Source organism: Berghia stephanieae, chromosome 10 (assembly GCF_034508935.2).
Source record: "Berghia stephanieae isolate SIO BIC M18660-M18661 chromosome 10, UCSD_Bste_1.3, whole genome shotgun sequence".
Classification (NCBI taxonomy): Eukaryota; Metazoa; Mollusca; class Gastropoda; order Nudibranchia; family Aeolidiidae; genus Berghia; species Berghia stephanieae.
Window position 1 is genome coordinate 40,397,018 of NC_088369.1, and position 20,237 is coordinate 40,417,254.

Here is a 20,237-nt window from a genome sequence, read left to right on the forward strand (position 1 = left end):
ATTAAATGCTGGTCGTCAATAAAGATCACAAAATCCGTGCTCTTTTACGGCCAGTACTCCTAAGAATCTGTCTATACATTCTGCTAATAAAATAGTTTTGGCACCTCATGAATCAATATGTATGTAGCCTATTCATTTTATTAGTCCTCTGAGGGACCCAATATGTACAAACTTCCAAGAATTTTGGAGTAGAAGGTGTGATGTCACGAGTTCTCTTAACTTAACTTGAACTTTTATATAGCGCAATATCCACTCAGGCGCTTTTTAAAGGGTCCCTAGCCAACAGCAATACTTAACATGTAGAACGAGACATGACGCCTGTTAGGCGAAATTACATTTTTTTTTCGGACAGAGACATCGCTGTTAACGAACAGGTACTCATATTACACCTGAGTACGGTGAGAGAATATGAGTAAAGATTCGTTTCCAAGGGCTCAACTATGCGTCGAGCGAGGCTCGAACCCAGAACCTTCCGATCCGAAAGCGAGTGTCATACCACAAGACCACATAGCCGAACAAATGGCTTCCCTATGGCGCATAACGCACTTTTTGAAAAATGTTAGTTTCAGTTCTAGAAAGGCGAAGGATCAAAGTCATGACCTGGGCAAATCCAAGTAATCATTTCAAAACAAAGTAAAATCAGTGGCGTATCAGTGCATGACGTAATCAGTCGGAAGGTGAAAATTTTGGATTTGTATTTTCTGAAAGAATATGCTCTCCAGAACATTTTAATATTTATTTAAAGTAAATCGGGTAATAGAATCCTTACCATATTGAAAGGAAATCAAACGTTGATTATAAGTACACAACAAAATTAGTTTGTTTCCACTCATGCGTATTATATTATTTCAAACGCAAACCAATAGATAGAATGTGCTTGGCTAAGACAAGAAGCTCATAGCATTGCCATCCGGAAGTATAACGGACCAACACACAAAACTGTGTGTAACCTTAAACGTTTATAGTCTGGTTAATACAGTTTAGTGAGAATTACTCATAAACGCGGATGGATAAAAAAAAAACCATAACAAAGTCCAGAGTGACGTCAACTTCGAACTATCTATATAGAAAAAATACCCCAGAAAACATGAATATTAGGATACAACAACATTATAGATAGTTCGAAGTTGACATCACTCAGGTCTTTGTTATTGTTTTTTGCCATCCGCGTTTATGAGTAATTCTCACTGAACTGTATTATCCGGACTATAAAAGTTCATGGTTACACAGAGTTTTGTGTGTTGGTCCGTTATACTTCCGGATGGCAATGTTGTGAACTTATTAGCCAAGCGCATTCTATCTATAGATAGAATGCGCTTGGCCAAGGAGTTCCCAACATTGCCATCCGGAAGTATAACGGACCAACACACAAACTCTGTGTAACCATGAACTTTTATAGTCTGGTTAATACAGTTTAGTGAGAACAACTCACAAACGCGGATGGCAAAAACAATAACAAAGGCCTGAGTGACGTCATCTGCATACTATCTATAAGAATGTTGTACAGTCAACGTGTGGATAGGACATGCAAACCAATGTAAAATTAGAATCAATATAAAAATATATAACTTCAGCATAATTAAATTTTGTTACAAAATCATAGCCAAGTCCTCCAAATGGGGCACGCGGGAAGGGCCGCTTTCTTCCATCGATTCGCCTTTCATAAAGTTTTAATACCGCCGTTTTTCTCAATAAAACCTCTAATAGCGAAGAAGCCTTTCCTTCGCATTGCAGTGAAGATCCCGTAAAAGTTATAGGCGATTCTTTATGTATTCATAGCCCAGCCAGAACTAGGCTATGACGACTATTGAATAGACAGATACATGACTTTGCCTTTTTTTGTCGCAATCTCTCATCTTTATTTGTTTTTGTTTCTGTTTTTTTTTGTCGTTGTTTTTTTTTTTTTTTTATCCCCAAGGAAAATTTGCACGAGGGGCCACAAGTATATATTCTTTATGATTTACTTGAAAATCCCGAAATATTGACTTTCCCTTTTGTTTCTCAATCTCCAATTCTTAATTTGTCGTTTGTTTTTTTTTCCCAAGGAAAATTTGCATGAAGGGCCACGAGTAATATTCTTTATTATTTACTTGAAAATCCCGAAATATTGACTTTTCCTTTTGTTTCTCAATAATCTCCAATTCTTTTTTTCTTGTTTTGGGGTTCCCCCCCCCCCCCCCCCCAAGGAAAATTTGCATGAGGGGCTACAAGAATAATATATTCCTTATTTAGTTGAAAATCCCGAAATATAGGGAATGAGATTAGCGGAAGAGTAGCGTCCCTTGATTGGACGTCACCTATAGTTTGTAACGTCACCGGCGGAAAAGTTATTAGAGAGATAATGTCATGTTGGTTGTGCGCATACGTCTTTCGGCCTCGCTTTCCTGTGAAAGCGGCTTGAGACACTTCCAAACCAAATTGACGTTCTCTCTGTAAGGTGACGTCCAATCAAGGGATGCTACTCTTCCGCTATTCTCATTCCCTATTGACTTTTCCGTGTGTTCATTTCAATCTCCTGTCTTTGCTGCTTTTGGAAGAAAAAAAAATAATTATCATTTGAGAGTTTATTTTTCCCTCGGGATAATTTGAAAGAGAAGCGACAAGGAAATAAATAAAAAATATAATTAGACGAAGGACTCCGAAACGTGACTCGGGTGACACGTGACTTTTTTTCTCTCTTTTTTTTTTCTCACTTTTGCATATTTTCTTTTTTTTTTTTTTTTATCATTCGAACATTTTCCCAAGAAATGTTGTAACGTTGAGGGGAGAACCGGACGGGGAGAGGAGAAGAGGAAGGACGGGTTGGGGGGGGGGGGGGGTACACGGACATACTTTCTGATAGAGCAGCAAACCAAAACGTGGCTTGAATTTTGTTTTTCATATTTTCGTCTTTTTATAATTATTCTGAAATATTCGTCAAGTTTCATACGAAAATTCGAAAATTTGTTCCGAGGAGTGGGGATGATAAAATGATATATATTCGAATGGTCTGGGTTTGTTTGTTTTTTAGCTAGAGCTCATAGTAAACATTAAAAACACAAGAAGCGCTTATCAATAATAATATCTTGTTGTTTAAAAAAAAATAGAACGCGGAAAAATAAGGGAGATAATGGTAGGAGTTTAACCCTCTCGTTACCAACGACAGGAAAATCGTCACATTCGTTACGATACAACCAGCATTTATCTTATTCAATTTTCTTTTGTTCATCACAAAATTTAAAGAAAATGAACAATCTTTTGCTGAAGAAATTATCTATGTATCGCAAGAATTTTATTGCTATTATGTCTGAGTGATAAAAAAAAATATTTTGCGTTAGTTGGTTGTGAACGACAACGTTATGAAAGATTAATTTTAAAATGCACAGTGTTACGAACTTGTGAGAATTATTGAAAGTAGGCAAACAGACAAACAAACGAACAAAGAAAATATTGTTTTTGTCAATAAAAAAAGGAAAGAAAATAAAAAATAAATGAAAAGAATTCCATTTCCTGTTATTGATTATAATATGCAATTAAGTAAAACACTCACAACATCCACCAGCCGGATATAACGTACCGACAACTATACAATACGGTACAACCTTAAACGTTTATAATCTGTAAATAAGTAAATATAATAATGATAATAATAATAATAATAATAATAATAATAATAATAATAATAATAATAATAATAATAAATAATAATAATAATAATAATAATAATAATGTTGAAAACTTATATAGCGCTATAACTCCGAGACACCAGACTCTAAGCGCTTAAATTACAAATTACTTTGGCTGACACATACTCATTCACAAACACACAAGCACACACACACACACACACACACACACACACAGACACACAGCTCCCAATAGAAACCAGACAGACCTATCTTGCTTCTCATAACATCTACTAAAGACGAAACAGATATGTTTTAAGCGAACGTTTAAAAATAGACAAAGATTCTTTTTCACGAATGCTCTGTGGTACGGCGTTCCAAACAGAGGGTCAGAAATGAGAAAAGGATCTCATTCCAGCATTTTTCCGTATTCGAGGGACAACTAGTTTGGTGGAATCACTGGCCGAAAATATAAAATTCAGAAAATATGGGTGAATTTAATATGTATATGATACATAATCAAACAGGTATAAAAATTCAAAACGAAAAATCTTCAGAAATCAAAGACTCTGGCTATGAAAATACATCGTGTCAACAACTTTTTAAATGTTTTACGTTCATAATTTAAGACAATCCTGGATAGTTAACCACTAAAATAGATTAGTCGGGCCCGTTCAACGAAACAAAACAGCAACAATTATTATTCCCCCCTTCGTCCTCTCTATCGTCACTTTATTCTTCATTTTAAAAGTCTCCCATAAATATTGACTTAAGAGTTGGGTAGAGGGCTGGGAACGGGAGTTTAAACCAAGCAATAGGCAAAAAAAAAAAAAAAAAAAAAAAAGAAAGAAAAGAGGTCAATAACATAAACCGACACAACGTTATAAATTGTGGGATTTTTATTAATATTATTTTTATATTAAAATTTTATTGTGCCGCAAATATTTCAAATGACATAAATGCACCACCTATGACAGAGATCGAATTCCTTCGTACGAGCGGAAGATACCCACAAAATGATGACGTCATATATAATATGAACAGACTGCGAGAGAAGCGACATTCGGTACTGATTGGTTTCGCTTTTATTTTCTTAATCTTTGTATGGATATTTCAGTTAGTTTTTGTTTTTTTTTATTTTCGGGTTGACGTTAAGGGTGGGGGTGGGAGAGGATGTGTGAATTAAAAAAAAAAAAAGAAAAGAATTTGTTTGCTTTTCATTTTGTTTGCGTTTTCGGGGAAAGGGGGGGGGGGGTGACTGTGTGTTGCTTTTAGTTGTTTTTTTTGTTTTCTTTCTTCTTTTTTTTTTTTTTTGGGGGGGGGGGGCTTGGGGGACGGGGGCTATTTCTTTTCATTTCTTTATTATTTATTTCTTTTGGAAGGGTGCTGCTTATTTATTTTCTTTTGTTTTCTTTTTGGCTAACCAAAGAAGTCTTTAGTTATTTCTCAATATATTTTCTCATGTAGATCATGATTATTACGGGTATCCGATACACATAGGTTGGTGTGTTTGTTAAAATGACTAATAATATAATATATAACATTTCCCATACCTCTTGAATCTGATGTTTAATCGTAATAAAAAGGACGCCAAAGAATACATTAATGTTAAAGCATGAACATAAATATATAAACAAAACTAACTAATATTTTATTGTTTCGTAGTGTAAAAAAAAATTTTCACTGTCCCCAGCAGTAACGCATAGGAATTAATCCTAGACATCAACTTTTTCTTGTTTTCTTTTTGGGCTATAAATTAATTTCCATATTCATCAGCCCCAAACAATACCGCTTTACGGTGACGGGTCGCATATGTCATGCAAATGGATTTACAAACCACAAAATGTGTGTGTGTGTGTGTGTGTGGAATCGACTGGATTCTGGATTGCATGGATAATTATTAACCGTGAGGTGGATATTTCGGGAGGGTGGGAAGGGGGGGGGGGGGGGAGGTAGGGGTTGTTGGTTGGTATGGGTTTGTTTTGTACTTTTTAATCAATTTTGTATGTTGTTTTTATTTTATTTTATTTTTTTGTTTTTGTCTTTTTGTTTGTTTGTTTTTTCTTTTATAATTTTTGTTACATATACATATATATATATATATTTTTTTTTTTTGGTTATACATAATGTTGTTCAAAGCACACTTTTATCCCTCAGGATTGGAGAGTCGGTAAAAGATGGGAAAAAAAAAAAAAAAAGAAAACAAGAAACTGAACCAAGATCAAGAGGCGTGATAGCTCAGTTACTGGTTTGAAGAGCACTCACAACATCCGCCAGCCGGATATAACGTACCAACAAACTATGCGGAACCTTAAACGTAGGGGTGGTAGTAGTAGTAGTAGTAGTAGTAGTAGTAGTAGTAGTAGTAGTAGTAGTAGTAGTAGTAGTAGTAGTAGTAGTAGTAGTAGAAGTAGTAGTAGTAGTAGTAGTAGTAGTAGTAGTAGTAGTAGTATCGTAGTCGTAGTAGTAGTAGTAGTAGTAGTAGTAGTAGTGTAGTAGTAGTAGTAGTAGTAGTAGTAGTAGTAGTAGTAGTAGTAGTAGTAGTAGTAGTAGTAGTAGTAGTAGTAGTAGTGTAGTAGTAGTAGTAGTAGTAGTAGTAGTAGTAGTAGTAGTAGTAGTAGTAGTAGTAGTAGTAGTAGTAGTAGTAGTAGTAGTAGTAGTAGTAGTAGTAGTAGTAGTAGTAGTAGTAGTAGTAGTAGTAGTAGTAGTAGTAGTAGTAGTAGTAGTAGTAGTAGTAGTAGTAGTAGTGTAGTAGTAGTAGTAGTAGTTAGTAGTAGTAGTAGTAGTAGTAGTAAGTAGTAGTAGTAGTAGTAGTAGTAGTAGTAGTAGTAGTAGTAGTAGTAGTAGTAGTAGTAGTAGTATGTAGTAGTAGTAGTAGTAGTAGTAGTAGTAGTAGTAGTAGTAGTAGTAGTAGTAGTAGTAGTAGTAGTAGTAGTAGTAGTAGTAGTAGTAGTAGTAGTATGTAGTAGTAGCAGAGCAGCAGCAGTAGTAGTGTAGTAGTATTAGTAGTAGTAGTAGTAGTAGTAGTAGTAGTAGTAGTAGTTAGTAGTAGCAGCAGCAGCAGCAGCAGCAGTAGTAGTAGTAGTAGTAGTAGTAGTAGTAGTAGTAGTAGTAGTAGTAGTATTAGTAGTAGTAGTAGTAGTAGTAGTAGTAGTAGTAGTAGTAGTAGTAGTAGCAGCAGCAGCAGCAGCAGCAGTAGTAGTAGTAGTAGTAGTAGTAGTAGTAGTAGTAGTAGTAGTAGTAGTAGTAGTAGTAGTAGTAGTAGTTGTTGTTGTTGTTTACGTACTTTGAATTAAAGAATTCTGACCAAAATGGGAAAATGTGCTGCATCATAGAAGCAAGTTAACGAAAACGGTCCAAACCTACAACGACCGATCAACGACGTGGAAGAAAAAGAATACCCCTAAGACTCTGAACACAGCTCTTCGTTTTCCTTCAAGTCTTTGGTCGATCGTTTTAGGTTGGGAACGTAACAGTTAACTTGTTATTTATATTCACTCATTCAACCCTAACACCGACTATGTCCGTAGTACACCGTCGCCATCGTTATGTTATAGCCTGACACTGAAATCCAAAAGGACTGTCGGTTTGACGTCATTATTTCATTTTTGTACCGCTTATTGCGTTGTCGTTAGTAGAGCTCATGGAAACAAGTCATTTCATTGGTTGAACTATTGAATACAACTCACGATTTGTTTTCTTTTGTGGCAAACGACTGGCATTGTGACGTCATTTTTTGGTCAGTATCAGGCCACGAAGGCCACGAGTACCCTGGGTTACTTTTACCCCATGCCTATTTATTACATTTTTCTGACACAAATTATTGTTCCTAATTTTTACATGTTAATGGTAGATAGCTGAATAACTATCTCTGTAAATGCTCATTTTTTAATACATTTGTTTCCAATTTTGAAAAGTAGCAAAAAAATCTCTAGGATTGAGTGAGTTAAACGTAGCGCGTGTCTTCAGACTTCATTCATTAACTTAACCATCGTCGTGTCAACTTTGTTCACAGGTGACCTGTGATCTTAACGTATCATTACAACCTTAACGTATATCTATGATCTTTACCTTGGCATTGACATAACATTCGTAGTCGCGCGGCTTTAGTTTGTACACAGAGAAACGGGAAACAATGTTTGTATTATTTACATACACGGGAAATGTTTTGAATTAAATGTGCGATAGAAGTTACTCAAATTATGTAGCCAGTTGTTTTTGGAAAGCCAGAGAGGTGATTAATTTTCACCATAACACACTCCTTCATTGCTGGAGTTCACTTTGATTTTTTTTTTTTTTTTACACAGCTCAGCTCTCAAAGCGTCGCCTTCTTAAACTATAAACCTGACATTGACCAAATTAATAGATTGTTCCGTCCCAACGCCAGGCCAGAACCACTGAAATAGAGTGAACCGTGAATGTGTGTTTAATAGTGTGATCGATGGAATAGTTTGTTTCTCAGAACACTATTACTACTACTACTACTACTACTACTACTACTACTACTACTATTACTACTACTACTACTACTACTACTACTGCTGCTACTACTACTACTACTACTACTACTACTACTACTACTACTACTACTACTACTACTACTACTACTGGAGAAGAGACGGAATAGAAAAGTTGGTATCATCTGGGATGATCGAAAGTAAGAGAACCAAAGAAAGACAAAGTATGACTTATCTAAATAACCTAAGAATGGCCAAATGTGACTTAAAAAGCAACGCAGATTTCATGCACACCGCAGAGGATCGTGATTCGTGGAGACAGCTGACCGGCAACGTACTCAAGAGTACAAGCCACGATGGATCATGATGAGTTGCATCAGTAATGTGCCGTCTGAGAGCCCTGGTTTATTCTGATATTTAGATACACAATCATTGGACAACACAACAAAAATATGAAATTAAACAACTGAAATTCAGACAACAAATTTGACCCATCGTCTCAAAACGGCATTACCAAGTTATAGTTGGACGCCGAAGCAGCCCGAACGATCGACTGACCGAACACGTGATTAATTTTTTCTCGCGTCCTCTCGTCTAATCTCGTCACTCCGGAATAGAAAGAGGAGGCGGATTAGATGATATAACGCAATGAAAGTTTGTCCGATGACGGGTGGGAGGATATCACCTCTCCAAAACGTACCTTATTATACGAGATCTTGAGATTCTTATCCAATCATCGATTGCTCGTTTGACAGCTCGCTTGCGAATAGTTTTGAGATCATCTCTTGATTTATGGACAGGCGGCTTTGCGTAAAGGCGGTGAGTGTTGTATATATCAAAAAGTACCGTTGACCGATGGGTAAATAGAGGTTGTGTAACCCAAAAGCCTGCCGACTCGACTGCAAGGTCTTGTATATAATAGTTGTCTCACCATCTCAACGCTCAGGAGTTTAATTAGTGAGGCAGGACTCTCATATATATATATATATATATATATATATATTATATATATATATTATATATATATATATATATATATATATATATATATTAAAAACAACGCAATTAGTGTTTTAAAAGATTTTGAATCACACGAGATACACCAGTGTGCTCGTCGCATTGAGAATTGAAAAATGAGATATAAATCAAGAAAATCGATCGGAAAATAAAGAAATTATCATTAAATTCAAAAATTTGAACCATATTTTTTTCAAAATCAATCTACTAGAATAAAATGTTATTTCTAAGCCTATTTTTGTGAAACAAAGATAAATGTTCTCCTTTTTGCAAGCTGATTCAAACAATATGGTTTTCAAATTTATCGTATACGTAATCATTTGGAAGGTACAGAGAAAGGTGCTTTTGTGTAATCCCTTTCACACACACGCACGCATACACACGCACACATACACACACACACAAACATATACAAACAATACACAAACAATACACATCCCTGGTCATCTATTGACTATAAAATTAATGTTAATGTATACATACCATGCTGATTGTCACTACCCCCACCCCCCAACCATTTCCACCATCCAAGTTACCAGCGGCCTTTTCTCTTTGACGTCGTATCATGGTCTTCCCGAAGCCCAACACCTCGGTCGTTTGTGGGTCAAACCCTCCTCCCTCCCTCCCCCCCCCCTCCCCAACCTTCCCCCGTAATCAATTTATAATTTTCTCTCCGTATCTAGGGTAGAGCGCCACATGCACAATTATCTACTATTGAATGACACTGACCTTGCTCCTCCCCTAACACATGGTAGAGTGAGGCCTGAGGTAGTCTCCATTCTTTCCTTCTCCGTTTCTTGTCAGCTGAAGCCAACAGCAACCCAAGCTATCCTCTATCACGTGACCTTAGATCAGATGCTGCATATTGCTTGAGAGCCTTCACTCCAGATCTCGTTCATGGTCACGTGAGAAGGCTAGATCCGTTCGGGTTCGGCGTTCGACGTCTCGATCGGCCCGATTTCGTTAAAAGCCTATTATGTCGGAATGGACCAGATGCTTAAACGCCGAATTTAATGTTAAAACTGGTCAAAAATACAAATTGTTGGCATTAGCACTATGGAATAGCCTCCCAGCTGAAGTGGCTGAAAACGGTTGCCAAAATCCCTTCACGCGATTGCTATAGTTCACAACGTGACTTTTTAATCTATGTGTTTTTTTTTTAATTTTAAATTAGTATTATGTGCAGAGTTTTAGCAAGTTTAAAATGTAAAACCCTACAAACTGTGGAGTGATCCTTGACAATATTGGAGGTTTCCACAAGACGAAGAAGAAGAAGAAGAAGAAGAAAATACGGTATCCATTCTCCCCAACAAAACATACAAACTCAACACAAGTCTGATATTTCTGGCTATAATTTAAATTTTCTACATCTTAACCAACCCGTCTTAATACCGTTTTGAGGCGAAGGGTTACAAATATGGTGTCCAACTAGGTTCAATCTACTGTGAAGAGAGTATTCTATCTTGTTTAACTACAAGACTACATAATGCGACAGACACAAAGGCTAAGTAAATGTCAAGACTGAAGCGAGGACAGGGTTATTTTTTCTTTAACTCATTCAACTCTAACACCGACTATATCCGTAGTATACCCGGGGTTACTTTTACCCCATGCCTATTTATTACATGTTTCTGAGACAAATTGTATTTAGGCTTATTATCAAAGCTAATGTTTTTAGTTTTTGAATGTTAATGGTAGTTGAATAAAACTATCCGTGTGCATGCTTGTTTTTAATACATATTTTTTCCAATTTTGAAAATTAGCAAACATCTCTAGGATTGAGTGAGTTAAGGGTTTGTCAAGCTGAAGGCAGGAATACCAATTAATTGTGTACAGTTTTTCTTTCTCTCACTGTTTCATCATCGACTGGCATTCGCTGAGAACTTGAGCAATTTAATATAAATAATGAAATCGCATGATTAATATATCGGATGATGATGATGATAATAATGTTTATAATAATAATAATGATAATAGTAATAATAATAATAATAATAATAATAATAATAATAATGATAATAATAATAATAATGATGATGATGATGATGATGATGATGATGATGATGATGATGATGATGATGATGATGATGATGATAATAATAATAATAATAATAATAATAATAGCAATAATAAAAAAATAAAAATTTAAAATTAAAAAAAAATAATAATAATGATGATGATGATGATGATGATAATAATAATAATAATAATAATAATAATAATAATAATAATAATAATAATAATAATAATAATAATAATAATAATAATAATAATAATAATAATATAATAATAATAATAATATATAGTAGTAATAATAATAATAATAATAATAATAATAATAATAATAATAATAATAATAATAATAATAATAATATATAATAATAATAATAATAATAATAATAATAATAATAATAATAATAATAATAAAACAATAATAATAATAATAATAATATAATAATAATAATAATAATAATAATAATAATAATAATAATAATAATATATATGATGATGATGATGATGATGATGATGATGATGATGATGATGATGATGATGATGATGATGATGATGATAATAATAATAGCAATAATAAAAAAAATAAAAGTTAAAAATTTTAAAAATAATAATAATAATAATGATGATGAGGATGATGATGATAATAATAATAATAATAATAATAATAATATAATAATAATAATAATAATAATAATATATAATAATAATAATAATAATAATAATAATAATAATAATAATAATAATAATAATAATAATAATAATAATAATAATAATATAATAATAATAATAATAATAATAATAATAATAATAATAATGAAAATATTATTAATAATAATATTAATGATAATAATAATAATAATAATAATAATAATAATAATAATAATAATAATAATAATAATAATAAGATTCTAAAGTTTTTGCTAAGACGAGTGTCAGTTTAATCGATCGACATTTGAAGGTCGAGTTTTCTGGCCAAATTTCTTAATATGTTATAGCCTGATACTGAAGTCCAAATGGTTTGACGTCATTATATGGTTTTTGCACCGCCTTGTGAGTTGTCGTTAGTAGAGCTCATGGAAACAAGTTATTTCATTGTTTGAACTATTGAATACAACTCACGATTTCTTTTCATTTGTGGCAAAAACTGGCATTTTGACGTCATTGTTTGGTCAGTGTCAGGCCATAACTTTACGAAGGCCACGCTATATCCGTTGTTTACCCAGGTTACTTTTAACCTATGGCTATTTATTACATTTTTAAAAACACAAATTATAGGCGTTTAGTGTCACAGCTTATTTAATGTTTTTAATGTTTAAATGTTAATATTGGTTGAATAAAAATATCTATGCACATGCTCAATTTTAATTCATTTTTTTTTCTCCAATTTTAAAAAGTACCAAAAATCTCTAGGATTGAGTGAGTTAAATGCTTTATTAAAATCCAAGGTTACAAAGATAGAACTTCGAACCGAGTGACACCAAATCACTGAATGCATGACCTATTATTTCTTGCAAAGCGAAACAAAAGGTTGGTTGACTTCAGACTCCAAGCCAAAGAGAGGACTTTGCTTGACAATGAATGAATAGGGAAGACAAGTTGTGTAGCAATGACTATGAAAAACGTTCTTTTCTCTTTTTGAGGAAATTTTTTGTCTAAAATCCAAGCCCTATCTCCACTGAGTAAAAATGTTTTTGAATTTTGAAAATCCATTCATAAATAAACAAGTTATACAGTTTTAAAGGTGTCATTTATTTGGATGACCCGCAAAGAGGGAAAAAAACGCAAAAATATGGGACGCTTTTTCGGCATTATTTCTCGACCTTTGGTTGTATCTTGCGTAATAAGTGGATTAAAAGATTGAAACTTGAAGAGCAAATTAGGATCGTGTTTTGTAAAATACGGGAAAAGTACTCGTCATATTCATATGAAATTTTACAACCAAAAAGAAGAAATGTTCATGTATTACCTTGTCAGCGACAAAACCTCCAAGCCCGGTAGTTTTAGAAATATTTTACTCCAAAGAGTAAAAATCTATTTTTAACGGTCTTCTGGTAATTGCACGAGTTTTGTCGCTTGACATAATCTAAAATGACATTTTTTCTAACTGTGTGCCAACTTTCAGTCATATTCATCGATAAACAGCGTCGTAATTAATTTTTTTAAAATAGCATATACGAAACGGCTTCGTCCCATATTTTGACGCGAATTCGGGCACTTCGTGAGCGAAAAAGAGGCCCAAAGATTTGTGCGGGATAGTCATTGCTAAGTTGTGACGTCAAACCCTCCACTCTTTTGGTTCCCAAAATCCTTGGGAGTGTGTATGTGTATGTAGTCCTTCTGAGTACTAATAATGAATATCTAGGCGCGGCTATGTGGTCTAGTGGTATGACACTCACTTTCGGATCAGAAAGTACTGGGTTCAAGCCTCGCTCGGCCCATATTTGAGTCCTTGGAAAAGACTCTTTACCCACATTATCTCACCGTACTCAGGTGTAAAATGAGTACCTGGCCGTTAACACCATTGTCTCTGTCGAAAAATATTTATAATATCGCCTAACAAGGCGTCATGTATTGTTCTTATATATATATATATATATATATATATATATATATATATATATATATATATATATATATATATAAATTATAAAACCAAAAACTATGTAAAAATTAGTGCTCAATATTTTGATAAAAGGATCTACTGGATATATAGGATATATTTCTGCTGAGATGTTTTTTTAAGAATCAGTTTGCGTTTGGATGAATAATTTTGTTCGTAGCACACACGGCTGGTTAGGAATTTAAGAATTCGTAGTTTTTAAGGAGAGAGAAAAAATAGTCGCTATGGTTAACTGTATAGATAGAATGAAGTTGACGTCACTCAGGTCTTTGTTATTGCTTTTTGCCACCCGCGTTTATGAGTAATCTCACTAAACTGTATTAACCAGACTATAAACGTTCAAGGTTGCACACAGTTTTGTGTGTTGTCCGTTATACTTCCGGATGACAATGTTGTGAGCTTCTTAGCTTCAACAGTCGTCACGTCATTTCCCTCGTAATGACGTATATTAACTTAGTAACTGGTTCTTAACTAAAGGAACAATGGCGGACTCCCTTATGAAATACTTCTCCGACGAGCATAATAGTATTTTTTTAAAAAGAAAAACATTATAAATCTGATCATGATTTGACTTTTATACATTCTGATCACATGACATGTGAAAAAGTTCTAGCCAGCATGAAGAATTAAAAAGTATTGAATTTCTTTGTTTAGAACCAAGCTGCTCGTTGCTGGGCGGAAGTGACATCAGACTATTGAATCCTATTGTACCTGGTCGTGCCCACGGAAACTCTATCTGACAGTCATGCTGACAACATCGCCTAATATAAATTCCCATAAATGGATAATAAATGAAGTTATTATTAAGATATTTATATCTCTTTATCCAAATTAAGAAGAGCCTCGGTCCTGGGTTCGAGTCCCGTTCGGCGCATCGTTGAGTCCTTGGAGAAGGCTCTTTACTGACATTCTCTCACCGTACTCAGGTGTAAAATGAGTACCTGGTCGTTAACAGCGTTGTTTCTGTTCCCCCCCCCCCAAAAAAAAAATTTGTAATATCGCCTAACAGGCGTCATCTCCCGTCCTAATTGTTGCTGTTCACCAGGGATCCCTTGTAAAGCGCTTTGAGCACGTTTAGTGGATATCGCGCTATAGAAAAGCTCTTTATTTTTCTCTCTCGAAGGACTTACTTATTTCCCGTTTATCATGTGATTGGAAATTATATTCAGGGTTTATAACATACTAAATTCCGTAAATATACGGAAAATTAACAACCTTCTTAGAGTGTAATAATTTTTTCATACTCTTCGCAAATAATATTGTCATTCTCCCCGATTTAATAATACACATAATTAGCTAAAGCCTCATAACTTTAGTTTTTAAACATAAATTCACTGTTCAAATTCAAAGTAACTCCATAAATGATATATATATTATATATATATATATATATATATATATATATATATATATATATATATATATATATATATAACTTCACTAACGTATTTTTTCCCGAAACAATCGTTTCTACGCCCTCCATTTCATCAGCTGACTGATGAAATGGAGGACATAGAAACGATTTTTTCGGCAAAAAATACGTGAGTGAATTTATTTAGTGTTATATGCTCAACCAACGTTATCGAGCACTCTCGGACCTACATTCACACACACACACACACACACACACACACACACACACATATATATATATATATATATATATATATATATATATAATATCTATATTAAGGATTAATTAATGAAGAGATAGAACTCACCAGCAGAAACCATGCAACCGAAAAGCAAAGGAAATCGACAACACCCGCCATTCCTCCTAACCTGTCTCGTCCCCTCAGACAGGTTGATCGTCTGTCTGTCTCTGACATAAAAATCACAACAGATCGAATAAAAATGGCTGCTGTCCGACGTCACCAACCCACAGCTCCAGGTATAAGGCAGACAGTCACCCACGAGTCCGATCTCGCGGCAAAGCAAAGAGGGGACCACTACCTCAAGCCTTAAACTAAGCCTCAGAACAACCGACACCGACCACTCGCCTTACCCTACTCTGTTGTTATATTATAGTTTTTGTTTCCAAACTGCGGTTTCGGTTTGATTAAACAACAAAAACAAAACAAAACAAAAATCGGTTGGCCTCCTTTCCCTTCGCACTTATTCGTCTTGAAATGCGGGCCATGGTTTTTGTGACCTCTTTGTGTGACAAAAGCTCATTAAATTAAAACAAAATAGGAGGAGGGGGGATATGGCGGACAACTGCCACAAAAAAAAAAAAAAAAAAAAAAAAAAAAAAAAAAAAAAAAAAAAAAACACCAAAAAAAAAACAAAAAAAAAAACAAAAATAACGCACAATGAATAAGTATTGGGATGAGAGGTGATCACCCAATGCTAAAATAATCAAATAAATATCTTCTTTTTTTTTTTTTGCAATCATCATCATCATCATCATCATCATCATCATCATCATCATCATCATCAGCAGCAGCAGCAGCAGCAGCAGCATCGGAATGCATCCAATTTTAACAATTCTAGAACATGTTAATCACGGAGTAAGCAACACTTCTAGGTCATTAAGCAACACAACAGAAGATGATATGATAATAATACGGTTTTAATGTAAAAAGATAAAATAAATTTAAGTTCGACAAGTGGCTGGAATCACCATGATAAACAATAGAAGTGAAGCAAATGTGATTACTTTTACAAGTGATTATACTACTATAATGAGTCACAAGTCTTTGGCCGCAAAAGAAAACAAATCGTCAGTTGTGTTCAAACGTTCAACGAATGAAATGCCTTGTTTCCTTGAGCTCTACTAACGACATCTCACTAGACACTGCACAAAACTAAAATATGATGTCAAACTGTAAGTCATAGAGGGTTCTAGTGTAGCCATCGTAAAGTTATAGCCTGACGCTGACCAAAAAATGACGTCAAAATGCCAGTCTTTTGCCACAAATGAAAACAGATGGTGAGTTGTTTGCAACAGTTCAACCAACGAAATAACTTGTTTCCTTGAGCTCTACAAACGACAACTCACTAGACGCTACACAAACCTAAAAAATGACGTCAAACTGCCAGTCCTAGAGAGTTCTTGTGTCAGGCTATATTAGTTCAACGATGGCTACGGTTCTAGTGTCCGGCTATATGTTAACGATGGCTACGGTTCTAGTGTCAGGCTATATGATGTTAACGATGGCTACGGTTCTAGTGTCCGGCTATATGATGTTAACGATGGCTACGGTTCAAGTGTCAGGCTATATGATGTTAACGATGGCTACGGTCCATCGGACAATCTAGTCGGAGTCTAGTAAGACTTTACAAAGACTTCCTAAATCCCACAAATACAAAACTGCGGCTATGTGGTCTTGTGGTATAACACTCGCTTTCGGATCGGAAGGTCCTGGGTTTGAGTCTCGCTCGGCACATAGTTGAGTCCTTGGAAGCGACTCTTGACAAGGTTGTCCAAGTCGGAAAGAAAATTGTATTATCGCCAATAAGGCGTCATGTCTCGTTCTCCATGTTAAGTGTTGCTGTTGGCTAGGGACCCCTTGAAAAGCGCTTTCAGCACATTTAGTGGATATTGCGCTTCATAAAAGGCTTTAAAATAGGCTCAAAAAATGCCGTACTCTGGAAAAAACTCAAATTTCAAAATTTGGCCAGAAATTACTCTCATCTGGGACTTCGAGAAGCCTTCTGGCCAAATTTTAAAAATGGGATGTTCCAAAGTACGGCAGAAAAGTACCCGGTCCCATCTAAAAATGATAGACTGGCGATGCTCATAGTAGTAACAAGACATGCATCGATAACTGCACTATATTATTTTTAATGTATATATGGAACGAAAGATGAGAGAAGATAGATTGCTTGTTTTGTTTGTTATTAAGGGTTTTACGGCGCTTGCAACACATCAAGGTTATATCAGCGCCAGTAAAAAGGAAGCAAATGGGATAGTAGAAAGTTCTAGAATTACAATTAAAGCACCCAAGAAAAAGTAAGACATAGGGGAACTGGGAACAAATAGGGGTCAGATGTAGATTCGAAGAGCATACCATCAATGTAATTAGTTTGAGATCACCTATAAGTCTCATCCGGACACAAGCACAAAATCCAACAAAGAGGAATACACTCAAATGCTTACATTATACATTCAAAATAACAAATATAATAATACACAATAGAGAGATGATTTACAAGGAAAAAAATATCATCTCCTAAAACAATAACTATGCATTTGACTATTTCCCTCCCAGCGAGAACTCCGGCCAGGGCCAGGACAAAACCAAGTAATCTCATTCCAAGACAAAGACAGAAAGCAAGTTGGAAAACAGATATAAGGGGATAGAAAACACAGTATGTACCCTCCCCCCCCTGCCCACTATGGGAGGTCAGGAACTCCACCCAGAGAGAAGATAGATTGAAATGGTTCGGACATGTAAAAAGACGAGAGCGGGAGTACGTGGGAAGGAAAGTATTGGCCTTACAAATACCGGGAAAGAGGAAGATAGGGACGCCCAAAGACTAGATGGTGGGATAAGGTAAAAGATGATATGAAAGAACTGGGCCTGGAGGAAGATGATGCGCTGAACGGATGTGGCATTCATTATGGTAACCCTGCCAAATGCGGGATAAGCTGAAAGAAGAAGAAGATGGAACGAAAGTGAGGCCACTCAGTTCTTTGTTATTGTTTTTAGCTAGACATTTTTATGAGTAATTCTCACTTAATTCTATCAATTAGACTTTAAACGTTTAAGGTTACACAATTTTGTATGTTGGAACGTTATTTCTGGCTGGCGAATGTTGTGAGTTTTTTCGCTAAACGCATGCATCAATATCAAGCAATCAATTAAGTCATTCTGGAATGAAACGGTTTGTGGTCTAGTGGTATAACACTCGCTTTCGGTCCAGTGGGTTTCTGGTTCGAGTCCTGCTCTATGCAGCAGAAAGTTGAATTTTTTTTAAAAAAAAAGGATAATTATTCACATTTTCTCACTGCAATCAAGTGTAAAATGAGAAGCCATGCTTGTAGTCTCTGCCGAAAAAAATATATACGTTAATACCAAGCATAGGCTTCAACAGTCGTGACGTCACTTCCCTCGTAATGACGCACATTAACTTAGTAAATGGTTCTAAACTATCGGAACAATGGCGGACGCCCTTATGGAATACTTCTCCAACGAGCATAAAAGTGTATCCAGAGGAGAAAAACATAAATCTTATCATGTTTTGACTTTTATACATTCTGATCATATGGCATGTGAAAAAGTTCTAGCCAGCATACAGAATAAAAAAGTACCAATTTTCTTAGTTTAGAACCAAGCTGCTGGTTGTTGGCCGGACGTGACATCAGACTATTTAATCCTATTTATTTAGTGGTTATTTTGTACCGGAAGGAACAAACAAACGAGGCTCTGTGATACTTATATTTTCCATCGTTTAGTGGATATTGCGCTATGTAAAATCTCAAGTTTAAAAATAAACTAATTTAACGTTTGAAAGCAATTAATCGGTTGAATTACGTAAGTTTAAAAGTAAAGATCGACAACTATCCTTTTTCGGACACATAGTAAGGAAAGATAAAAATGAATACCTGGCAAGTTGTGGAAAAATACCTGGTAAACGCACCCGGGGAGACAAAGAAAAACACTCATAGTCCAACTGAAGGGCTTCACCAACCTAACAATCCAAGAGCTGTTTGAAAAAGCAAGAGACAGGGAGGAAGCCTGGACAAGGCATGGAACCTAGAAGAAGAAGAGAAAAGTAAACATCATCACTAAGATGTCAACTGTAATATCATCGAAACCTCTAAAATAACAAAAATCGCAAAGCCCCCCTAGTATTTGTCATAAAGAACAAAGAGGTTACTAAGAAAATCAGTAGAAACGACTAAAGGAAGATGATAAAGATAGAGGAAAAGTTGTAGATCGGAAGTTAAAAGTACCAAAGAAATAAATAAACGACAAAAGGGGGGCTGGTTTAAAGTTAAAGAGGGAACAGATGGTTCCACGAGAAATATACCCATGTTGTTTTGTTTGTTTTGTTTTTAAGGGTTTTACGGCGCTTGCAACACATTTAGGTTATATCAGCGCCAGTAAAAAGGAAGAAAATGTGATAGTAAAAAGTTATAGAATTACAATTAAAGTACCCAAGAAAAAGTAAGACATAATAGGGGAACTGGGAACAAATAGGGATCAGATGTAGATTCCAAGAGCATACCACCAATGTACTTAGTTTGAGATCACCTAAAAGTCTCATCCAGACACAAGCACAGGTCCCAACTAAGAGGAAAACACGTGTTTATTTTTTACCTTACCTAAAAGTACCCATCCAGCCAGACACAGGACAATTCGATGATCCCGCTGTGGAAAATGAAACGAGTTGGGAAATGCCAGAACTGATGGGGATTTGAACCCAGGGTCCGACTGATACGTCACCCTCCGTCTGTCTACGGTTGGGACGCTGTGGATAGGACGAAGATGACGTCACTCAGGTCTTTGTTATTTTTGCTTGCCATCGACTTTTATGAGTAATTCTCACTAAACTGTATATACTATGCGCTTGGCT

At 35.2% G+C, this 20,237-nt stretch overlaps 1 protein-coding gene across 1 annotated transcript in view; it reads right to left on the reverse strand.

The window, feature by feature from the left end:
- Window positions 1-15,845, reverse strand: part of LOC144981127 (salivary peroxidase/catechol oxidase-like) — a 69,919-nt gene extending 54,074 nt beyond the window's left edge. Inside the window, exon 1 of the mRNA XM_078929276.1 lies at window positions 15,434-15,845. Within this exon, the coding sequence (XP_078785402.1) occupies window positions 15,434-15,541 (108 nt within the window). The 5' untranslated portion in view covers window positions 15,542-15,845. The remainder of the gene's footprint in view (window positions 1-15,433) is intronic.
- Window positions 15,846-20,237: the final 4,392 nt, after the last annotated feature.